General features: G+C 40.9%; 1 protein-coding gene across 1 annotated transcript in view; it reads right to left on the bottom strand.

The window, feature by feature from the left end:
* The window catches only part of LOC117459366 (serine/threonine-protein kinase 32C), a 148,662-nt gene that overhangs the window by 46,536 nt on the left and 76,562 nt on the right, over positions 1-25,564 (bottom strand). Inside the window, exon 3 of the mRNA XM_034100148.2 lies at positions 9,015-9,166. Within this exon, the coding sequence (XP_033956039.1) occupies positions 9,015-9,166 (152 nt within the window). The remainder of the gene's footprint in view (positions 1-9,014; positions 9,167-25,564) is intronic.

Raw genomic sequence — 25,564 nt, forward strand, 5'->3', positions numbered from 1 at the left:
GAGTTGCTAAATGTTCAGCAGCCAGATGCTAACTTTCAGTGCAGGAAAGGTAGCATCTGGTGGATTTCTATATATCCCTACCTCTCTTCAAATCTGCACAGCCCTCCACTTTAAAATATAAAATACAACAGTCTGTCATATATTGTCATATATTCATTGTACTATGTTTAGTTTTTTAGTTTCTTTTGTGTATTTATATTTGGTGTAAATACTTGTCTTTTGTTCATTTTTTTACAAATATTTTCTTTTTAGAATCATTATATTTTTTGACCTTCTCTTAAGTATTTCCTTATGTTGTGCCCCACCATACACCAAAGCAATTTGCCTGTATGTGTAAACGTACCTGGCAATAAACTAGACACTGATTGTTATTATCAGAGCTTTTAAGATGAGTGCTTTTAACACTGCACTTTGTGAACATAAAGTGTTCCCACTAAAGTCATTTGAAATGCCCTATGCTGCTCCTCGTACTGAACAATTAGCACAGTTTATTACAATAGGCACATAGACGTGTGGGTCAAACCTTGATTATGAATGAATGCCTGGCAGTAATCTGGGCCCTGGGGGGTGGGGGCTGGTACTGTCTAACAGCAGCAGGAGGCCATGTGGCTGAGGCCAGGACAGGACAGGCTGCGACAGAGACGAGACTACAGTAAGGGAAGAAGGTTAGCCGGCTGGAAGGAGTACAAGGTACAGGCTGAAATAATCAGGCCACAATGACAAATGAGCACAGGGAGGTAGGTAGGGGAGGCGGAACAGGGAAAGGGTTTTGAGGAAAAGGCAACAGAGAAACAGGAGCTTGTGATTCTGTTTGATTCTGAAAAGTTTTCAATGGCCTAGATAAAGTTGATGATAGAGATGGGCCGGCAGGAAGTGGCTGCGTGACTCAATCACAAGACGCTCGCATGCACCTTTGGGATCCGGCAACAATAGTATGAGTGAACGCTGCCCCTCCCCTCGGCGCCCTTCAACAAAATGCCTGAAGACACAACACCCCCACTGGCCTGCTTTCACAAGGTGCACTTTCAGAGCCATGTCCTACAAAAAGTTCTTCTTTAAAAGAAGCCATTTCAAGGCTGCAAATCCAGGGCAAAACAATCTGTTGATGCACAATGATATATGAGAGGCCGAGGTGGAGGAAGTACTCAGATCTTTTACTTATGTAGAAGTACCAGAGTGTAGGAATACTCCGTTACTCTGTCTGGCAAGAAGCCAGATGGCCTTTCTCCATGGAGAAAGGCCATGACCGTGAAAACAGAAAAAAGAGAATGTCGAAAAGCTGAACGCAGGTGGCGAAAAACAAATCTCCAGGTTCACTTTGAAATCTATAAAGAGAGACTTGGCCTTTATAATTTGGAATTGAAAATTGCACGACAATCGTTCTTCTCTGACATCATTACCAAAAACAAAAATAACGCACGTGCCTTGTCGACAGACTAACTAACCCCCCAGTGTCAGTAGCCTCTGAATTTCTATCCACCAGGGCGTGCAATGATTTAGCCTCCTTTTTCACTGACAAAATTCAGAAAATCAGACAAGCAGTCAGTGCCTCTGCATCAGGTACAGCAAATGTGTTGTCTCTGTGTCCACTTAACATCAATTCAAACACCATGACACAATTCCATCAGATTAACGATAAAAACCTAGAGGACATTATTCAACTTCTGAAGTCCTCCTCCTGCTGCCTTGATATTATTCCAACAGGATTTTTCAAAGATGTTTTTCGTTGCATGTCCTCAGATCTACTTCATATAGTAAACAAATCTCTTCACTCAGGTATTTTTCCACAGACCCTGAAAACTGCAGTCATTAAACCGCTCTTAAAAAAGAATAATCTAGATGCTTCAGTAATGAACAATTACAGGCCCATATCAAACCTCCCATTTCTAGGTAAAATCATTGAAAAAGTTGTTTTTCAACAGTTGACTAATTTCTTGCATTTAAATAACTGTTTCAATGTGTTCCAGTCAGGCTTTCGTCCAAACCACAGCACTGAGACTGCTCTTGTAAATGTCTTTAATGACATCCACTTAAACACAGACAGTGGCAGAACTTCAGTGTTAGTATTATTAGATCTCAGTGCTGCGTTTGACACTGTTGACCACAGCATATTACTAGACCGACTGGAAAACTGGGTGGGACTTTTGGAAACAGTTCTAAATTGGTTTGAATCCTACTTAAAGGACAGAAACAACTTTGTTTCTATAGGTAAATACACATCTGAGTTGACAAATATGACATGTGGGGTTCCTCAAGGCTCCATCTTGGGGCCTCTTCTCTTTAACATCTACATGCTACCACTGGCTCAGATAATGAAAAACAACTAAATAAGTTACCATAGCTATGCAGATGACACACAATTTCACCAGGAGACTATGCTCCAATTCAAACACTGAGTAAGTGCATTGAACAAATCAATGACTGGATGTGTCAGAACTTTCTCCAATTAAACAAAGATAAAACTGAGGTAATGGTTTTTGGAGCCAAGTCAGAACGTATAAAAGTTAGCGCTGAGCTTCAGTGTGCAATGTTCAAAACAACAGATAAAGCCAGAAATCTAGGTGTAGTCATGGACTCTGACCTGAGTTTCAACAGTCACATTAAAACAGTTACTAAATCAGCCTACTATCACCTAAAGAATATATCTAGGATTAAAAGACTAATGTCAAAGCAGGATTTTGAAAAACTTGTCCATGCTTTTATCTTCAGTAGACTCGACTACTGCAATGGTGTCTTCACAGGTCTCACTAAAAAATCTATTAGGAAGCTGCAGCTGATTCAGAACGCCGCTGCTCGAGTCCTCACTAACACTAAGAAAGTGGATCACATCACTCCTGTTCTGAAGTCTTTACACTGGCTTCCTGTGTGTCAAAGAATAGATTTCAAAATACTGCTGCTGGTTTATAAAGCACTGAATGATTGGCTAAATTATGAACTATCCAGATCTTTCAGGTCTTCAGGGACTGGTCAGCTTTCTGTCCCCAGAGTCAGAACTAAACATGGTAAAGCAGCGTTCAGTTATTATGCTCCAAATATCTGGAACAAACTCCCAGAAACCTGCAGGTCCGCTGCAACTCTGACTACTTTTAAATCCAGGCTGAAGACTTTTCTTTTTGTCGCTGCTTTTAATTTAACTATTCATATCTTAGACTGCACTGTAACTTTTATCCATGTATTTTTTCTTTTAATGTTTATTTTATTAGCTTTTCTTTTTAATGACTGATTTTAAATGCCATTTTCTTAATGTCTTTCATTTTTTGTAAAGCACTTTGAATTGCCTTGTGTTGAAAAGTGCTATATAAATAAACTTGCCTTGCCTTACAGTAAAAGTCCTGCATTCAAAATGTTCCTCAAGTAAAAGTAGAAAAGTATTCTCATCAAAATATAGTGAAAGTAGCGACAGTAAAAGTAGTCGTTGTGCAGATTGGTCCATTTCAGAATAATATATATGATATGTTTTATAATGATTGATCATGAAAGTGTTCTCAAAGCTGGTGAAGGAGCAGCTAGTCTGAATGACTTTGTAGACTGCAGGGTAGCTGGTGGATTTACTCCAGGTGGAACTAAAGTCTGATTTAACACTTGATTATATTTCACATCATTCATCTGTGAAGTAACTAAAGGTATTAAATACATGTAGTGGAGGAAAAGATTTACCTCTGAGTTGTAGTGGAGTAGAAGTTCAAAGTGGCATAAAATGGAAATACTCAGTACCTCAGAATTGTACTAAAGAACAGTACTTGAGTAAATGTACTTAGTTACTTAACACCACTGATTAGAGAAACGATATTTGGCCTTCTATGAGGGTGATTTGAGGCCATGCCCCCAAACAGGGCTTGCTATAAATGCTGACTGTAGATTGAAGAGGCTAATTTGTTCCACACTCTCCTAAAGGCTTTGTTCCACACAGGCATGAAATCAATATTCCTAATGGAGGCTGAGCAGGACACAGAACATCCATCCTCACCACTCTTCTAGCTCACTCTCTGACTTTGACGGAGTGATGGACAGTAAGAGCAAAGCCATACACCAATCCTTCAGATGGACTTGAAACCTTTCAAATCCTTTAAGATGCTCCCATGGGGCCGTGTTCAGAACCCCCCTCTCTGATGACAGCCCCCTGCCCTGACTCTGTTCCTCTGTGGCAGCGTCCCGTCCACCATGAGTCACTGCAGGCCGCAGGGAGAGCGTGAATGCTTGTTTGACTGACATGTTGTGAGGTAGCGATTAAGGCGAGCCTTTATAATGATGTACTATACTCCGTAAACCAGGGGATCACATGTGTTGCTACGCCTGATGCCGGTTAGTCTGGCTCTCTACGTGGGGAGAGACGACCCCTGCACTCTGAGGCTTCAAACAAAAGTCAGCATCTTGGTGTGAGCGGTAGATGATAGTTAATTTGTCCTCCTCCGAGGTAATCCATTCAGTGTACCCTCGACTCCTACACATCATATCTCTGCAGCGAGGGAATGGTCGCAGCAATTATTGTGGGCTGCAAACTTGACATCCGCCCAGCTTTAGGCAGCCATTACGCAGCTGATGCGATTCGGAGTAAGCTTCCACAAGGTTGATTCCTAATGAATTTTCTCTGAAGCTATGGACGGAGCTGTTCAAAAGCACAGCGGAATTCAGGATGCTTCCAGGCAGAAACGGTGTCTTTGTGTGGAGGTAAGAGCTGGAGGAAAAGCTCACAAATCCTCTTAGTCTGCACATCTCTTCCTTTGACCAAACAGATCAATGCCAAATGCTGTTTTATCTTCCCTCCTCTGTACTTTATGCCCCCCCCGCTCCTCTTTGTGATTGCAGGAATTATCACATCCTCTGACAGCTGTTTGGTGTGTTTTCCCGCATTCTCTCTGAGTGGCTGAGTGTCTCTTTGGCTCCCTCCTGGCACCGTATCAATAAAAAACACTCCAATGAAGCTGTATCGAAGCTGGCATTTCTCGTGACTTGCATCTTTTATTGTACACTTTTGAGAACAGGCAGTTCCCAAAAACCCAGCTGGTCTATCGCACGTCCATTAATATTGAACTGAGTGCCCAATGGCAAACTGACAGGAATCTTAACCCTCTGTTTGACAAGCCTATAGATGCTGGCAACGGTCTGATCTCCAGGGAATTAGTTAAACAACATACACACGTGACGGACCAATTAGGTTCCTAGTTGTTAAACAGTGAGGGAGACGAGGGGAATATGAAGCAGCGTTCCCATCAGCCCCATCTCATTACCTGCTGTCTCCAGCAGCCGCTAAAGGAAGCAGACACTTGATGTGATGCATACAGGTGCAACACATAACAATGCTGTCATGCACAGATGCTCACAATGCGTAAACTGGGGCAGAAATATCAAACATACCATAGACTCCAGATATAAATTGATTTCCTTTCCTGCTCAATGTGTCCTCCTCTCTCTATCTCAAGAAGGAAAAGCACAACGTTCCTTCAATGAATCACTGCTATGCACAGAGAAAGCTCAACGCCTTTGTCTCAGAGGATGATCTTAGGATTGGTCCTGTATGAATCCATTTGCTTGATGAGGACGGTGGAACCGATCCAGACTCTATTTTCAGTCACTTTCTGACTGTGTTTCTGCACAATTAGGGTACCAAAAAGGGGATTCTCTCTCCTGCATGGGTCCAGGTTATTCTCTTACAAACACCAACACAGTTCATGGTCTGTGCGCTGCTTAGACAGATTCATATAGTAACAGCTGCATTCAGACGCACAGCTGTTTAGACGTCCCATTTCTCTGATGTGGAACAACCTGATGGAAGGGACAACAGCCTGTTGAGGATGTGCCTTTGCTCTGCAAGTCTTACTAAGATGCTTTATTTGTTGCAGATTTGACAGCTTTCCTATGCTTTTCAAGAGGGGTCAAATATAATCACACAAGCTCGGGACACTCCTTTTAAGAAAAGCAGCCCGAAGCCCTGCGAAACGTAACCATGGTTGACCATGGTCACCATGGTATTCCATTGCCAACCATGGTAATACCATGGTTGACCACAACATACCATGATGGTCACAGTACCATGGGGAAGAAACCATGGTCTACCATGGTCAGCCTGCCATGGTCACAATGTCATCTCCAGAAACCATGGTCAACCATTTCAATATTTGAACCATGGTCTCAAGAAACCATGGTCTACAGAAACCATAGTCGACAATCATTCTAATGAGGCTCATGCAGGCACCGTCACCTGATGGATGTATATAAAATAGTCTTTACATTTTCACCAACTGTTTAATGAGCATTTAATGAGTGTGTGTGCAACTATAGAGTGACAGTGTACTGTAGATGAAATTAAGTGCAATTAACATGATCTATACAAATATTTTAAAATTAAATGCTTGAAACTATTGAAAAGCTTGTATTAATTTATATTATTTCCAGTCTGGTCATGGTTCTATGTTCTACCATGGTAGACCATGTTCTACCATGGTCTACCATGGTTCATTTCGCAGGGGAAGGCCCTTTAAAAGGTTGGCTTATCCCTATTTAACAAGACTTGCAAGTCAGTGTTAGGGGTTCAAAGCATCCCCATGCACTCAGAAGCAAAGGCTCATTGACTTGCAGTGATCGCTTTGTCGAGAGCAGTGTTTAATAAGGGAGTTAAGCTTTTGGTAGTTTTAAGGTGTTGGTTAAACGCACATTTGTTATAATTTCTTAAGCAGGCTTAGATGCCCGTCAACAGAAAAACAAAAGCCTCTTAATGTACCTCTAGTGGTATCAAGCCTTGCAGATAGCTTCGGTGTTATAAGATCCTGTCACCGTTTAATACAATGATAAGAAAAAAGCCCAATAACCTATTTGTATAACACACTTGAAATCTACGGTACCCTTCATACTTCCTCTTATGATAAGCAATCTGAGGCTGAAATGAAATGATAATAATAATAATACATGAGACTTGTATAGCGCTTTTCAGGAAACTCAAAGACGCTTTGACAGAGAATATAAAAAAAGAAAAAGATACAAAAAGAGATGGAGATCTGTGATGGAGGCTGTTTTGTCTTAAAGCATATTCAAGTAACAAGCATCATCGACCTCCATTTGATTGATTTAGCTGACTTATAACTTACTTATGAGGCATTATACTTCACTTTTAGTGAGCGGCCCAGCCCTTCGTATATATTTCTGTATGTGGCCCTCAGTGAAAAATGTTTGGACACCCCTGATCAAGAGTCACTAAGACAATTTTAATTTACATTTATTCAAATACTGACTCTGGTATTTCTGTCCGTCCGTCCGTCTAAAGTGTTAAGGAAAAACGAATGGCCCCATTTTCTTAAAACATAGCGGAAGAAGAAGCTAAGGAATAATAAAACCATTTTTAAAGTCAGAAAAAGAACTCAAAAAGCTACATAACATTTGAGTTAAGATGTGAGAGAGTGACACCATTTGACTCGTACCAGAGCTGACGTAGATATCTCAAATCTATGGAAAATAACAACAAATGTCTCATGTAATCATAAGTCTTTAGGTACATTAGATACTATTTTGTAATGTTTCTGTCACTACCTATCCTCATTGGGTTAGGGATAGTCATCCATACTGAAGGGTATGAAGGACACAATGTGGATTATCTACAGCAGGGGTTGGCAACCTTTTTGATACGAAGTGCCATTGAAAAAAAAATCTGAGTAGTGTGCTGGCGTTCGTGACAGATGAACAGATCGCCACTGGGTTTTCAACAAAAGACACAGCCACGCAGAAAGTATGTACAGCTCCTTCTGGGTACTGCAATGTGTAAAGTGCGCTGCAGCCCTGGTCGTTTCACCATGGAGGAAAGCAGCAGAAAGTCGACTGGAGTTAAAGAGAGCGGGGCCTAGAAGTTATCCTTCTGCGCTGCGTTGCGTACACGGCTTCCGTCTGTAGGGGGAGACGCGCTCTGCCGGCGGTCTCGTTCAGGATCCGAAAATACAATTTAAATATTTTGCACACTTATCCCTAGTGTGCCAGGGGTTACGGTCCAGCGTGCCAGGGGTTGCCGACCCCTGATCTGCAGTAACTAAGACATGTTGTCGACTTCCCAACAAGATAGATGGGCCTTTGTGGAGCATCTCCGTGAAGCTGACTTAGAAACAGAGAGGAGGTGTGAAGTGTGAAACTTCTTCTTCCCACGTCTAAGCAATTATACAGTTTAGCCTCTTTGTCAGTAATGGCCATTTGAGATAGTGCTGGATGCAAAGTATGAGGGAGAGAGAAGCAACACATGGACAACTAGAACACAGAAGGCTTTGGCAGCCATACACTCCTGCAGGGAATGATAGGCTACTATAAAAATACACAGGCCTACTACTGTACGCTCATTAAATGCCCACAGCTTGTTCTAGTAGAGTGGCTTCTCTAGTAGCCAAACATATCCCGAAGATTAAACCTAAATCATTCACAACTTGATGAGGGAATGAGCTCTACTTCGTCTTGGTTCATCTGCTCAGTCTCTACACCATCCGTCATGCGATGCGTGAATATCAACATATTCTGCCAACAATTGGTCAGAGGAGATAGGCACGTGCAATATCATTCTACCAATTACAGAGGAGGTAAAGTGCTTTGTGTAATATGCCGTGAATGCCGTGCCAGGTCCCCAATTACATTTAGAAATGTGTCCCGCTCGGAGATGAGCGTTGAATAATGAAAGCAGCCTCCATTCACCCACATATCAGACTCCAGGGAAGAGTAAGGTCATTATAAACCACAGTAATTATCAAATGTGTGCTTCATGGGCTCGGAGTCAAAATTAATATTCCAAAATATCTCTGCTGTGTAAATTCTTTCTTATATGAATAGCTGTTGGTTTTCTTTGTTTTAGGCATTTAGGAAACCAACAGTACTTTCTTTCTCCACTAAGTGCCAAAATAAAGTGCAGAATATCTATTTGAGGGGTTTAAGAGTGAGCATGCACTTGTCTATTGGGAGGGCAGATATACAAAATGCATAGACAGACAAAGCAGGCGACCGACACAGGCAGTGCAGACCACATTGAAAGTGTAAAAACATGGGATAGTCACCAGAGATTTACTAAAAAAATATGTTCAATTTCCTGTAGGATCTCAAGCTCTCTAAAGACGTTTCGGACCTCATCTCTCTCCACACACTGCTGTTTGTTCATGTACTTCATGGCGTACATCTTCTCCGTGTCCCTCTTCTGCACAATGCATACCTGCAGAAAAAAGGAGAAAAACAGGTATAAGTAAAAAAGACTGAATCAGAAATCCTTTATTTGTCCAGCAGCGGGGAAATGTACAGTGTGGCAGAAAAGGTGGCATAGCAGGTAGAGAAAAGGCATGCAATAATAATGACCAAGCTAACTTATTAAATATAGAGAAGAAAAGCACACATTATAGTAGAATAAAAATAAAGGTCAATGGATAAAAAATAAGTAGCAGCTATTTAAAGAGTGACATAAGTAACATATTAAGGTGTTGAGGCATTAGAACAATTTATAAAACTGTTTGGACATTATAAACATTTTAGTTTTTTTCATATAGCAAGTAATTATTGCACATTACAATTGCAAAAAAAAGTGTCTGTATTATGTATGATTACTTGTGTATTGCAGAATTATATTGGCATGGAACGTGAATAACTGGTAATGTGTCGAAAACAAGTTTCAGCGCCACAAATGAGACCACACTGCCATGAGAATGAAAAGTATTTAAAAAGAACACAGCATCTTCTAGCTGTTGATTAAAGCCAGTGTTGATAGATGCTATACCTGTGAATGAAATGCTGACACGACACTCTGCGCACCTCTCACTCACTTCTCAATCACAGAACTTTGTGGCACACACCACTTCCAAACAAAACCTCATTAGTTACCGCTTGAGGTCAGGAGCAGGACGGGACTCCAGAGAGGTCAGAGTCATGACAGTAACATTACTGTGGCAACCAAAGTCATTAAGTGGATCATCTGTCTGCCGCAGATCCTGACTTATGGACAAAGAAGGTCCAGCCTGTTCTCTTAATACCTTAAGACAAGATAATGAATCAATGCATCAGGATGAAATGGAAAAGAACTGGTTTGCATTCCTAGAGAACTCTTATGCCAAATGTACATAGACACAAATATTGATGCACCAGCCAGGATTGTTCTATGGTCAGTATGGAAAGTAGGAATGAATTCAGCAACTGTCATATCTTATTGCAAGTGTGCATTGTACTTAAATGGACTTGGATACATCTGAATCTATGCTTTAATGCAGGGGTGGGGAACCTCCGGCCTCCGGGCCGAGACCATTTGGTACGGCCCTCGAGGTAATTTCTAAACACACGCAAAAAATAAAAAAAATTATCTAGACCGCAAAAAGAATTAGAGAAAAATAAGAGAATAAAGTAAACAGGTATAACATACTATATGACAGTAAAAGTTGTTATTAATAAACAAGAATACAGTTTAAAAGGGGAGTGATTTGTAAAATATCCATAAAGAAAAAGAAAATCTGTTTACAGTTCTGTTTCATCTGGGTGTTGAGAGATGTATCCATAGATCTCCTCATGTTGCTCTCAAAGTGCACCAGATTTATGCTTTTAACTTCAATATTTAAAAAAAAAAAAAAAAAAAGAACTTCCGGGGGAGCATGCCCCCGGACCCCCCTAGAGGTCCCCCCCCACTTAAATCATGTCCACATGGATAGGATACTAAACACATTGGCACACATCTTGTGTCCATATCTTTCTGTGTTGGTGGTCATGCCACAACCGTGCACGTGCATGCGTGCACGAGTCATGGTGAGATATCTGGACTAAGAGGTTGCTTTTTCTTTGCACAGCATGAAAGAAAGGCCAAAAGAATGGGCTGTGATTTTAGTATTCTTAAGCAGAGTTCAATCATTTGTACGGCCCTCAGAGGATGTTGAAACAATTGAAATGGCCCTTGAGAGGAAAAAGGTGACCCACCCCTGCTTTAATGTATCTTTACAGCAGTCTCCAAAGAGAAGTAAGATCTCATTTGCATGACTGTTGAGCAGGGAAACCACCAACGCTCCACACTGTCAGCACAATGCCTAAGTGGGCCAGAGTAGCAGAGTAGCAGAGTAGCAGAGTGGGCCAGAGTAGCTTCAAATAAAAATGACAATACAAAATGTCGTTTGTATTACTGTGAGTTGCACAGTGTTGAATATAAAGATGTCTGCCTCCAATAAAATGGATGCTAGTCTATGAGTACATGCGCGGTATTTTCTGCGGTGATAGCGTAGAAAGAAAATAGTTCTAATATCAAACTGCTCACAACAAGTTGTATGGATTGTCATTAGTAAATGGCTCATTATGTCTGGAAAGAAACATTGCTGTTGATAACATGTCATAAAGAACCCTTGTTTCCAAAGCTGGGGAAAGGGATTAAGAGAAACACTCTTGTCTACATTCATGCAGATTTGACAACAGTGAGTGTGCATGACAAAGATCTGACTATGAAAGCATGCCCGTGGCAGAGTGCAGCAGCAAACATCATTACTTACTTGTACACACAGTTTAAATATGCAAGCCTTGGTTAAACGCTCCGGGAGGGGGTCGGGGTTGAATCTGATACCCAGCACCTGCATGTAAAAGCACTCTGATTTGATTTCTCCCACTAACCGGCTTCTTATGTGCGAGTAAACAAAGGCTAGGTTCGCACTGCAAGCCTCAGTGTGCCATTTGTATTCTCCTCAGATGGATTGATCAGTGGGGCTGTTGCATTATTTTTTAAATGGCCAGATTAGGGCCACTTGTCTCTGAAGTGTGAACAAAGCCATAGTGAAACCCTCGCTGAAGACAGGAAGTTCAAATCAATATTGACTATCAAAGCCCTTCAGGAAACAGTCAGCAGCTGTTTTGGCCCTAACAGGTTTCCCCCTGTGTCCTGTGTTTAGCACTTGACCATTCTCTGAAGATAAAAGCTAAACAGCCCCCTGATATTATTTGTATAGACAGAAGGCAGGGTGGAGTTGTCAAAGCCCAGGTCTGGTCATTACAGTGTGCGTCAGACAGATGGCTGTTTAACACTCTGGCCCGATGCACTGCAGAAACACCACCTCAGCTCCTCGTTCTCTCATGTGTGTGGTATATAAAGGTCTCCTATCATGCTATCTTTAGGCATATATTATGGGTCTCAGATGTATACAAATACATAAAAAACATGTCTATGACGTGTTTTGCTCAAAATACCAAACAGATCATGCATTTTAGATTTTAGATACCCCTCTATTTCAGCCCTGTTAGAGAAGTGCTGATTCTGGGTCCTTAGCTTTAAAAAAAAAAAAAAAATGATACCCAGATACAGCTAAATGATTAAACACCATGTCATGTTAAAAACCACATTAAGGAATATTTCTGAAACAGTATGGAGCTCAAATGCTTTTTCCCTTGCGGGTTTACCACAAGGTCAGTGAGTACCTTTTATATTCCGCTTGTTTACACATAGAGTATGTATGTACAGGTTAGCTCTGAGTGTTAGCGATGCTTGCTAATGTAAACAAAGACCATATTACATCCAAAACACGTTGCGCATTGTTTCTGATAGCGACGTTTCTGATAGGGCCGTGGGTATAAAGCCAGCCCACATTTCCGATATTACGTCATATCGGACACAAATCTGGATCAGCTCCGTTGTAGCCCCGTTTTTAGAGATTTGGGTACGGAGGAAAAGAGAGAGGGTTGTATTGTCTGACACTTTGTGAGTCTCTTTACACACCGGGGACACATAGTTATGTATAAAAAACATCGAAAAGTGCATTTTGCATAATAGGAGACCTTTAAGAAAATGAATTCCCGACTGGGAAAAATAATCTGCCTATCTTTAAATTACGTCTGCATTAGGAATATATATAATATAATAAAGATGAATGAATTCTAAAAACACTTTGTTAACACAGATTTCCCTTTAAGCTGGCGGGTTTTATTCACTTGATTGAATAGTGAATAAGACGATTTTAAGACTGGACACCAAATAAATGAGGTGTTAAAATGAACATTTTCCATGTAGTGACAGAGACAATCTATGACGATGTAAAAAAGCACAAGCACACGACTTGAAACGAGTGCCAGGTCTGACTCAACTCTCTCCTGTTTCCTCCGTCTGGATCTCCTCCAATTCCCCTTCACTTTCATTAGCTCATCACATCTGAAAGTCATCAGACCGTTAAGTGTCAGATTATACTGAAGAAGAGAATCTCTTAGCTGTGTAGTTTACTATAATAACTACAGATTCACCAAATTAGTATTATAAGTAATAATTAGTATTCCTTTTCTACAAGCCCTTATCAGCTTCTCATTTAAGTTCTCAGTGATTGTCTATTTCCTCAGCCAAATATTTGCTGGATGTCATCAGCTTTAGTTATAGCTAATTATGTTAACATTAGCTGTATGAGTCGGTTGAACACACAACAATCTGCTGATTTGAAGTGTCCAGCTGACCTGCTTCAAAAGGAGAATCTTTTAAGTCTTAAAGCAACCTACCTTGACTTGTAAATAACACAATAAGGTAGTTAGCAGACGACACAGCTGTGGTGAAGTCGAGGACCTGAGCCACTATGTAAAGACAACAACCTACGCCCAAATGTCAGCAAGACTAAGAAGCTGAAGCTGGACGTCACACAAAGCAAGGAACTACCCTCAGCAAGGCTCAGCAAGTATGCTCCCTAACGAAGTCACTAAAACAGCCTTAAAACAGGGCCTTTCTGAGTATGCTGTGAAGCCACCGCGGTCAGTTAATGCCTCTTGTACCGCAGCCTCCCGGGTAGAACAAAGAGGACTACGTACAGCTTCTTCCCTTCAGCAGTCAGACTGCTGACAATGAACCCCACGCTGTCCCACACTGCCTACTGTTGTCGTGTGCTGTGCTGAAGCGCAGTTATATAGTACTGTATTCACTGTATTTATTATTATCTGTGTATTTATTCTTATTTATACTATTTACCTTTATTTTCGTATCATTTATTTTGTACATACTACTGATAATTGTGTATATAACTGACTGTTTTGCACTCTGGTTAGACCCTCCTTCATTTCGTTACACTGTGCTTGCATTTTGTAATGACAATAAAGTCATCTAATCTAATGTTGTGCTAAATAGAAAGCTAGTTAGCTGACATGCTATTGATGGCTGCGTACATTAGAGTAGATACACTATTTCATCCCTTCCTGAAACGTTTTCTCTTAGAATAATACATTTGGATACATCTGTATAGGAAGGTCGGTATTGTCATTAATGTTATTGTGATGTCCCATATTACAAAAAGATGATCCTGGTGGTTTCTCTTTCCGAGGTAAACCACAGCATGTTGCATTTTAAAAATGTGGAACATCAGCAGAAAGTGTTGCTTATTGCCAGGTCAACATGTTATAATCCTGCTATAGGATTTCAAGTCTCACTATCAACTCGACCATACCTCATACCTCCTTCTTAGACATTATGTCCTCTCCCTCAGCATGATAACACGCGGCTTCAGGCCCTTCCTGTTCTCCCTCGATGAGCTCAGACCCAGTTTCTCTCTGCGAAGCAACCAGGCCAGTCTACCATCTGCACTGTGCAGGCGGTGGAGCAGATACACTCAACTACAACACACACAGAAAGTTATCTCTACACTTAGAATTGTCTACTGTTAAGGGTTAGGGTTAGGGTTAGGTAAGTTATTTCCAATATGCACCTTGTTACATTTGAATTCATGCTGTTTTCCATGTCACCCTGAAAAACAAAGTTGAGGTTTATAGACTCTCTGGCTCAGGACCTATTTTTGAAATGTTATTTATGGCAGTGTTGGGAGCAGTAACATCCTCTAATAAAGATGCACAATATCAGATCTTTTATATATATTCAATATGCCTTTTTTAAAGGCCAATTGCCAATACCAATATAGATGCACAGATGTGTTGCAGGAACTCTCTACTGTAGTGGAATGTACATAATATATACAGGAGCTACATTACATTATTACACATGAACTACCAACTGCTGCTTCATTTCAAAACTAAAGAAACTTTATTCAAAGAAAGGATCACATTAAGTAGCTTTATGATCCTTGAAATGGAAAAACTAAAAAAAACGCACATTACTCGATTTGTCATTAGTCTCTTGAAAATAACCAGTGACCTCCACCGTGTTCACCACCATCAGAGTGCCTGAGCATGTGACATCAGCCATGCTGTGTGGGAACGAACATGAAAGGAAGGTTCTATATGAGGCTGTGATCAAAATGCTGAACTCGTGGTTACATTCATTTCTCCAGATATGATCTGTTAAGTTGAGAGTACTGAGCAGACCTTTTTTAAATGGTCCCTGCTTGCAGTCCACTACTTTGTGAGCAATGCAGTATGGGACGTGACATGTTCACTGTGATGGATAATCTATGTAAAGCAAGCATATAGCGTCCTCAGACGAATGGTAGGAACTTCATCTCAAATCGTACAGTCTCATTGAGAACATGTTAATGATCATGTAAAGCACATGCATGGTCTCATTAGTAGCTATATTCATTAAGCACCATCCTGCATCATGATTCTTTCATGTGACCTCATTCAAATTCAAGATATGCCAAGTATGGTGGCTCTTGAGGCTCAAGCTGCTGCGCCCCTCTGGACCAAATCAAAACGGATTATTACAGCTCTCACTGCTGCGGCTGTTCTTTTAGTCACTGTGGTGGAAAAGCCTGCAGAGGTCCCATTCAACAAGTCATCGTTTATAGAGGAGGACATCTACACTTTTCTTTGTGAACGTAAATAAGGTTCAGGTTCCTGATCTTGATCGGTGGGAGCTGATTTGCTCAGCCGTTATTATGGTTGTCTGAAACTAAGACTTTCTGAATATGGTATCTGATTGGTCATTAGCCGCGCTTAGGGGACGTTAATTACTTGATTGTGTAGCATTATATATATCTTGGCAGCGTGTTCTCACCACCAGCTCATCACATATGGCAGCTTGAATCTAAGCTTTAAACATGATGCACGATACGCCTCACGACGAGTCAATGTTGCATGTTCAGGGCTGCTGGAGCGGAAACATTCACTTTGATGGCAAAAAGAAGGAAGTGGGAAGACGTTTTTTTTCTTTCATCCAGGAGACCACTTTTGTTCCCACTGTGAAACCAAAAAACGTTATCTTGATGTACGTATACAAGTTTACAACGCACTTAGATCAGGTAATGTACGGAAAGTACTTAAATGTACTTTTGTAACTGAGGTTGAGTCAACTCATATCCTTAACCATGATATTTTTCTAAACCCAAGCAAGATATGTTTTGCCAAAACCTAGCTTAGTTGTTTTGTTTCAATTCACAAGTTGAGGTGATGAGAATAAACCCCGTACGTTGAAGGCATACCGAGAGTGTTACAGAATGATTACAAGGTGCCTGACCACTTGGGGTGAGAACATGTCAGAGTGTTAAGCTTGATGCTGAGCACTGTGAAGGATCCTTGTTGGCTGTGTGTACCCACGGTGAATATTCCTTTACACATGAACTGGTGTTGCACATTGTTGCAGGAACTCCGTTGAGAGCTGACAGAGACGGAGTGAGGAGTAATTCAATGCAGCAGCCCGACAACAAGTTAATGTAAGCAACTCAAATAATTCATTGCGTTTCTGAAATACTGCCCAAAGCCCTCCAAACTCTTCATATCCCTCACTTTAAGTTCACTTCTGAAAGTTAGTTAACATGGTTGGACTTTGGAAAGCAATCATGTGAGTGTTCCTGATCAAGTGTTGTCTCTGCTGACTGTATTCTTTGTACGGAGGAGTGCATTATAGTGAGCTATTTGAAGTACTCTTTGTTCAAAAGGCCAATGCTTGTGGCAGCTGTGTAGAATGTAAGCCCCAGAGTTTCACAACCAATCAGATATCACACTGTCAGTCATCTCCCAGCAGCCCCATCTTATCTGGAATGCTCAGGAGCCGGACAGCCGACTGAAATGATGACTTTTATAAAGGATTTATTCATATATTCATTGGGCATATTAGCAATTCAATTCATTAGCCCAGTTTAGTATGGAGCAGAAGAAAGTAACCATTTTGAGGCGAGAGGTGTGAGGCAGAATGTTTTTCTAGCTATTTGCATATGAATAGAGACATTTCCACCTAGATTGAAATCTGCCGAGATGGAAGATCCCGGCAGTGATGTTCCGGTTTAGGAATGAGGTACACAGAACAATTCTCTCAAAAGCGGTAATGGACACTAAAGTGATCCTAATTCATCCTGAAACATTATCTGTAAAAATGCTAAGGGTCAGTTTGAGCCAACCTACTGCTGCACTGCAGGCGAGGGTTTCATTGTTACATTCTAATTTGGGAACACCTGCTATTTCGATTGCCTTTGAATATTTGTCACCGATAAAGGTTGTTTTGTTTTCCAACAGGCAGGGTGGAAGCCAAGGTTGAATCTGAGGACGGTGCCAAAAGTCTCCGTTGGCTGGCTCACTGTGCATCTGGGGGAGGAGAGGTGGCTAAAGCACTGGCACATCCACGGAACACCACTCTGGGTTTTATAACCTGCAGGCAGCAAGAATCATGCAACACAAATAACTCATGGTGCTGTTTACTCCATCATTTGGCTTCAAAACGTACTCAACTTGATTTCTAAAAGTATACATGTATCACTGTCAATTATCAATGTAGAGTTTTAAACTCCCATTTAATTTGTGTCGTCCTAACCTGACTAATTTATGTTTTTGATGAAGACTATTTCAGCCGTAAGTTTGAAGTGCAGTGAATGTTACTCAGAACACAGACTGCCGGTGTTCGTGGTAATGATGCAACATGTCAGCAGGTGCCACGGTGTGTGCGGCTCACCGATGTGTTTTTTATGAGGGGCCGTGTAGGCCAACATTCAAACTAACCTCGCGCACACACTACGGAAAACATCTGGCCTTGCACACACACTACTGAAATACTCTCAAATTCACTAGTGAACACCTCACACACACACAACTGAAAAGTAAACCTCACACACATACTACTAAAAATGTACCTCACACACACGCAACTGAAAACATCTGGCCTTGCACATACACTACTGAAATACTTTCACATTCACTAGTGAACACACAACGGAAAATTACACACACACACACACACACACACACACACACACACACACACACACACACACACACACACACACACACACACACACACACACACACACACACACACACACACACACACACACACACACACACACACACACACACACACACACACACACACACACACACACACACACACACACACACACACACACACACACACACACACACACACACACACACACACACACACTTTGTTGCAGCTGAGGAATAGAAGAGTCAAAACAGCAGAGAGCTAACAGGCTAAACAAAATTGCACCGACTTCAGGTGGAGAAGAAACGTATATATTGGTATAATTTTGATGCATGGATTTGTCAGGAATGTAGCACAACATAAAAGCAATGCTCTGCTAAATACATTTTTGGTCAACTTTTAGGTACAACTTCATTCAGGGCCGGCTCTAGACAATTTGCAGCCCTAGGCGAGATTTTAGCTTACTTATACTTCAAATAAGTATGTGAACATAACCAATAACCTACCATAGCCAATAACAAATAAATGTAACTTATTTTATTTTTGTTGTTCATTCATATCTTATTTTACCTTAATCTTTATTTATGCATTTTTTTGTATCTCCAGTTTTAAAGGATGTTTTTGGTTTACTGTCCTATAGTATTGGAATGATTTCAAACCTGTTTATCCCAATAATTATAAAGGAGAGCCTTGGAAATATGTGTTTACATAAATTGTGACCAAACCGTTTGAACTTAGACTAAAGTGAACTATCTAAACACTCTGAGTCCTTTACCTCACTGAGCTGAAGTTATCAGCCTCTCAGTCAGACTGGAGAGGACTCTCCTCCACATCATTGTAAACATCTTCTTCTTATATCCGTTAGAGCAGCTAGCACCAGATGCTAATAACAACAGAGTCGGTACCGGTGCACCCTCCCTCGCTCACTCGCACTTTGGCTGTGAGCTGCGGGCGCCAGATAAGCCAACATTCCCCATTTTCATCACTTACAGCGCCCATCGTACAGGGCAAATGAAACGTGTAACCGCGGTGAAAAGGGTGTTACATTTACTTAATTATGAATATTGTTACAACAAGGCCGAAAATTAGGATGAGCACCAACGGTCAAACATGTTTTTTTCCCTCCCAGAACTGCCAGCGCAGCGCCCCCCAGATCTGGTGCCCTAGGCGAACATCTATAACGCCAGTGCTACGGGCCGGCCCTGACTTCATTTATTTAGCTTCTAGGACAGTGATTCTCAGCAGACCCCTGGGGGTACGTTGGGGTACTGCAGGGGGTACGTGAGATAAAAAAAAGGTTAATTAAAAAAAATACCATGCATGATTACAACAATAATCATGGTACAATTAGTTGAATAGAAAACACAATTTTATATAAAATATTCATAGAACCACCAAGGGTTCAAGATCTGCACTGTAAAAAATGGCTGTGAAATCCACAGTTATTTACAGTGTTTGTGCACAGCAAATTACTGTATACCATTTTAGAGTATAATACCGTGTTTCCAACCAAAACATTACAGCAACTCTGGAGTTACTGTAGAAATAGCAGTAGTAACGTCTCAACTGTATACAATCACAGTAACCAACAATGTACTGTAGAAGATCACAGTAACCTACAATCAGTGATGTACCTGAACGCGTTCAATGAACGATCGTTCATGAACGCGTTCATATTTTGGGCGAACATGAACTGAACGTACTGTATTTCCGCTAGATGAACGTAATTGAGAACGCGTTCATTCTCAGCGCTGTATAACGGCGTTCAAACGTGCGTTCATTCTCAGCACTGTATTATAACGGCGTTCAAAAGTGTGCCAGATTTCATATGCCTTTCAGCCGAAAACCCAGTTAAAACACACCGTAAACAGGCTTCAAAATAATGCGGAAAACCACCCAATCTGGCAACAGCAAGCTGCCTGTGACGCGTACGCGCCTGTCACCCCTGGCTGTCGCACTAAAATATAAATATACTAAATATATCAGACTCCTCACAACAAACAATGTGGAACCGCGGAACCGGCGAGCATTGAATGAATGAATGAATGAATGAATTAGTATGGACGAAGCCGAGAGCAGCTGCAGCAGCACTCGCTCAGAGTGAGACTCTACGGCAGGGGTGGGGAACCTCCGGCCTCCGGCCGTATACGGCCAGCGAGACAATTTGGTACGGCCCTCGAGGTAATTTATAAACACACGCAAAAAATAAAAAAATGAAAGAAATCTAGACCGCAAAAAAATTAAACAAGCGAGTACCTGTTTTTCCTGGCCAAGGTCAGGGTCCTTGAACACAACACGAGCCTAACGTGTCATCACGTGGTATATGTCTCGACTGACAGGGGTGCAGTTCTGACGGAGAGCACCAGAACGCCACTCCAGCACTTCAGAAATTGCAGTACCGATAAGTCCGTACACATGCCACAGTTTCTGCGTGTCTGTGTCTTTAGTTGTAAGCCCAGTGGCGATCTGCTCATCTGTCATACTATAATAACTGTGTTGTTGTCATTAGCATCTGGTTAGCTAGCTATGCTAACGAATATAAGAAGCTTTGTCTACAACCAGTGAGGTAAAGGCACATCTTTATATGATCATTATAGTTATAAAAAAAATAAGAGAATAAAGTAAACAGGTATAAAATACTATAAGACAGTTATTAATAAAGAAGAATACAGTTTGAAAGGGTAGTGATTTGTCAAATATCCATAAATTAAAAGAAAATCTGCTTACAGTTGTGTTTGGGTGTTGAGAGATGTGTCCATAGATCTCCTAATGTTGCTCTCAAAGTGCAACACATCTTGCCAGGGGAGCATGCCCCCCGGACCCCTCTAGAGGAGGTTAGGTCCCCCCCACTTAAACCATGTTCACATGGATAGGAAACTAAATACATTTGCACACATCTTGTGTCCATAAATTATCTTTCTGTTTAGGTGGTCACGCCACACCCTGCACGTGCATGCATACGCGAGTCATGGTGAGATATCTGGATTAGGAGGTTGCTTTTTCTTTGCACAGAATGAAATGAATGAGCTGTGATTTTAGTTTTTTTAAGCAGAGGTCAATAACTTGTACGGCCCTCTGAGGATATTGTAAACATTGAAATGGCCCATTAACATCGTACAGGAGACAAATAATAGCTCGCAGCAACGTATTGAAAAAAGAACTATGAACTATAAATTAGTTCATTTTTGAAACCATGAACTTTAGTTCAAAATTTTGAATTATGAACTATGAACTGAACTAGTTCATTTTAAAATATGTGAACTGTGAACTGAACTAGTTCATGTAGAAAGTGAACTTTCCCAACACTGCCTACAATGTACTGTAGAAGATCACAGTAACCTACAATGTACTGTAGAAGATCACAGTAACCAACAATGTACTGTAGATATTCACAGTAACCTACAATGTACTGTAGATATTCACAGTAACCATCAATGTACTGTAGAAGATCACAGTAACCAAAAAAGAAAGAACCAACCGAAAAACCCCATTTATAGCTAAAATATCTTAAATAAACCAACATATTTTTCTTCATATATATAATCTTGATGCAGTGTAATTTCTAGTTTGGCTATACTAGATATTTTATATACTTAGTAGATATATATTTGCAGGGGCGCTGTAAGGGGGTGAAAAGTTAGAACGATTCTAAGGGCCCGTGACTGACAGGGGCTCAAACAATTTTAGAACATTAAGAAAAAAATGTTTAAGTAACCAATGTGATATCTTTTCATGGGGCCCAACATCCCTGGCGGCGCCCCTGTATATTTGTAAGACCCTATGTCTTTGCAAACCGGAAGAACTACAAATGTGGTGCTGATTTATACAAAGAATGTGTCTTGACATTGCACCTTAAAAACGCAACACAGAGGAATAACAATAGACAAAAGTAAGGTAATAACCATCATTTTTATTATTATTGTGGCGGCTCGAAAGTAGACGAGAATAGCCGATTGCAGCCGGGGGAGGTCTCAAAAAGCTTGCCTGAAGTCGGACAGCTCGGAGTTGGCTTGACTCGGTTTGCAATGGCAGCAATTGACAAGTTACTTACTGTAAAATGAATTACAGTAAGTAACTTGTCAATTGCTGCCAGTTAAATACTGTGAATTTCACGGTACGTTTCTTACAGTGTGTTATTGTGCATTTCTGGTGCTTAACTGGTTCTTCTCTGTTTTTACAAGTGTGTGGTCACGTTTCTAATCACGTTACAACTTGTATTTTCCGTATGCTTTGATGGGATTCACGTCAACAAACGGCAACCCGCCCCAGGCATTGGGTTTTTTCTCTGGGGAGAAACTAGCCAACGAAACTAGCCAACGAAACCAGCGCACCTCCAGAGATGTCTCAGCACCAAAACACCTGGGTAATGTTGGTTAGCCACCGGAGTTTTTCAAGAGAAAACTTGCTGAGTACAGATCCTCGCAAGAGAGGATGCGAAAAGCCTCCAAAACATCAGCCAAAGCGCTGGAGGCATCGCGGTGTCACTGCTCATCGCTAAAGCCAAAAAGCCGTACACGGTCGCTGAGGACCTACAACTCCTCAATAGTGTCATTGCAGTGTTATTACATAGTTTGTTTATAATTTAAAAAAATTTCAGTTACAACGTTGTTGTTTTTTTACCCTTTCATGCATTGTGGTCACTACATTAGAGACGGCTAATTAAATGCTGTTTTCTTGTATATGCATGGGGTTTCGTATTTTATAGTTTTTGCATACTATATCATTTTGTTCATTGGTTTGTTAAACATATATTACTAAAAAATCTGTTTTAAAAAAATGCATACAAATTACAATATCCTTAGTTTGTTGTAATTCATGCGTGAAGGAGTTAATAAATCACACACTGATGGAACATCACTATATTGTAATTATTTATATAGGCTTTTTCTATCAAAAATGTTCGGGGTCGGTCAGGGGGTACTTGGCTGAGAACATGTTTCAAAACATGTTTCAAATTACTGAAAGAAGTTCGAGAAGCACTGTCTAGGAGATGCACTGTGAATATGACCAGTATCATGTTGATGCAAACACGTGGACTTTATCAGTAAGGGACTTTCTCGACCCCGCTCCCCCTGCCTGAATCCCCTCTATTGGACTCCTTTGTTTACTTCCGAAACATAGTGACACTCTGTAACACTCGCGCTCCTATTGGCTCGCGCTCAAACACATTTAACGTGATAGGCTAACGTCTGGTTTCAGACAGAGGGTGAAAAGAGGTGCTGCAGCACAGGCAGTATGAGCTTTTTGAACATTAAAGCATGGAGACATGTCACAATAGAGACACTACATACTGATATGAAACCTATAATGAGCATAATAGGGCCCCTTAAAATGTGAAAGTGAAAAATGATATATATATTTTTTAGATTCAATCTAATGGAGCCTTGTCTGAGCAGGAACACTGAATGCACAGCGGTGTTTTTGAGCTGCTGTATTTACACACTAATCGTGCTGTCACGGTCCATGTGACAATGAACTCAGCCTGGCAGCTGTCAGGATGCCCGGTCCCCTGCATCAGGGAACATGAATGGTGTCGCGGTTAATGAGCCGATACAATTGAAATGAAAAATATCCGGCCGGTCACATGAGCTGTGTCCAGTTTATACTTGGCTCCAGATTCCACGTATCCGAGCAGCGGGAGGGACGACAGCCCTGGGGAGATGTGTCACAACGTTGGCTGTAATCTCTGACCACCAGCTGCACATAGCACCTGTGTATCTCTGCTAAAGAGCTTTTAAACAGCCACACACAGAGTTAACGTAAAGGTGAGACATATCGATCTCTCTGTGGACGCTGTTAGATGTGTGGAGTCTTTTGATGCGGGGGAAATCAAAGGTAAGAACGGGAAGAAACGCTACAGATGATAGCACCTGTCTGTCATATCCTCAAAGAAACCCTCCTTTGTCTCATATCCTTTGCATCTGATGCTCACTTTTAATAGTCCTGAGCTCTGAAGCATTAAACTAACTCTGGTTTTTTTCTGCAGCACAATCATTATTTAATCAGTGCTAAGAAAGGAGAACTGATAATAACAAGGAGCTGTTTCTCCATAGGGTCAGCCGTGGCACCTGGCAGGCAGAGGAACACCTTCCTGTGAGTGAATAGCACATTACAACATACACCACAGTTTGAGGATCTTTAACTATGCAATACGAGCAGCAATTACAGAGTAACAGTGGTCTTCCATGTTTTTCGACGAGAGCAGCTAAATGTAGACTTAGGTCTGGAAACAACAGTCATCTGTTTTTAAAAAAAAAAAGGGGGACGTTTTTCAAATTCGCCAATTCATGTTCATCAAACCAACACAAACTGAAGGGTAATCCATGTAGATTGTAGACCTAAAGGTTTAAAAGTATTCAAAATGGCAGTAATCATATACAATTATTGTTACATAAAGAAGGAGCCATACAGAAGCTATATAAGCAGGTCACAGAAGTAAGTAATTGGCAACCAGTTTTGGACAATGGTTAGCTTCAGTGGTAACTCATAAAATGAAAAAAACAGAAAGTAGTAAAATGTGCCCTTTTATGTGCCGGTTACTATATTGTATTGTACTATGTAACCTAATGCTCAAAATTCTAACTATGTATATTTTCAGATAAAACAGAAACTACAAATAATTTAGTTTAGTTATTGTATCTAAGTTGTATCTATTTATTTCACATTTTCTTAATTAAGCTGATGCATTGTATCCCAATTATCGAAAATAGAATGACCCATATTGGCAACCGTCTTTTAAGTTTCAGCAAGCGATGCCTGGTTGCCAGCATGGCTAAAGACTTTTTAAGGTTAGTGTTGGCTCCTGATTAGTGTCCAGGTGTATAAACAACCTGATATATAATAAGAGGTGTTAATTAAAAAAGTGAATTACTTTTATCATAATAGTAATCTATGATGAACATGATTAATCATAAGTTTAAAATATTACTATTTTCTTGTATTGTAAGGGGCGATAAAACAATGACGTGTGTTGTAATAAAGAAATGCATAACAAGCTGATAACAGAAATCTGGTTTTACTTTTTATATGATTTCTTAGTTTCTGGCATGAAGTCTGACAATATTCCAACACTTAGCTAAAGCATGGACAAACCGCTGTCACACAGAGCCACTGTGAATATTATCTCTGCTGCTCTCATACTGCAGCTCTACCTGTGAGACAGTGGGGATTCTGTCCACTGTCTCACACTGCTGTTCATCACAAGAAACTGGAGCATGGTTCAGAAGAATGCCTTTCCTCCATTTTCACCACAGCTAAAGAACCAGTGCAGAACATTAGTCATGGATCAGGTGTCCCGTTACAGCGAGGTAGTGTTGGTTCTTACTGATGTATCGTGGTCTGCAGTCAGTGCAATACATGTAGCTCGTGTCCAGGGCCGGACTGGGACAATAAATCAGGCCGGGAATTATACACCCAGCCAGGCCACTACCAGTTTTTTGTGCCATTTTGCTGGATTTATTTGTAAACTTTTACAGCGTTGCTGCCCATAGTGATAGCCCTCTAAATCTACTACCCAAAAATAAACATATGGAC

Source organism: Pseudochaenichthys georgianus, chromosome 15 (assembly GCF_902827115.2).
Source record: "Pseudochaenichthys georgianus chromosome 15, fPseGeo1.2, whole genome shotgun sequence".
Taxonomy (NCBI): domain Eukaryota; kingdom Metazoa; phylum Chordata; class Actinopteri; order Perciformes; family Channichthyidae; genus Pseudochaenichthys; species Pseudochaenichthys georgianus.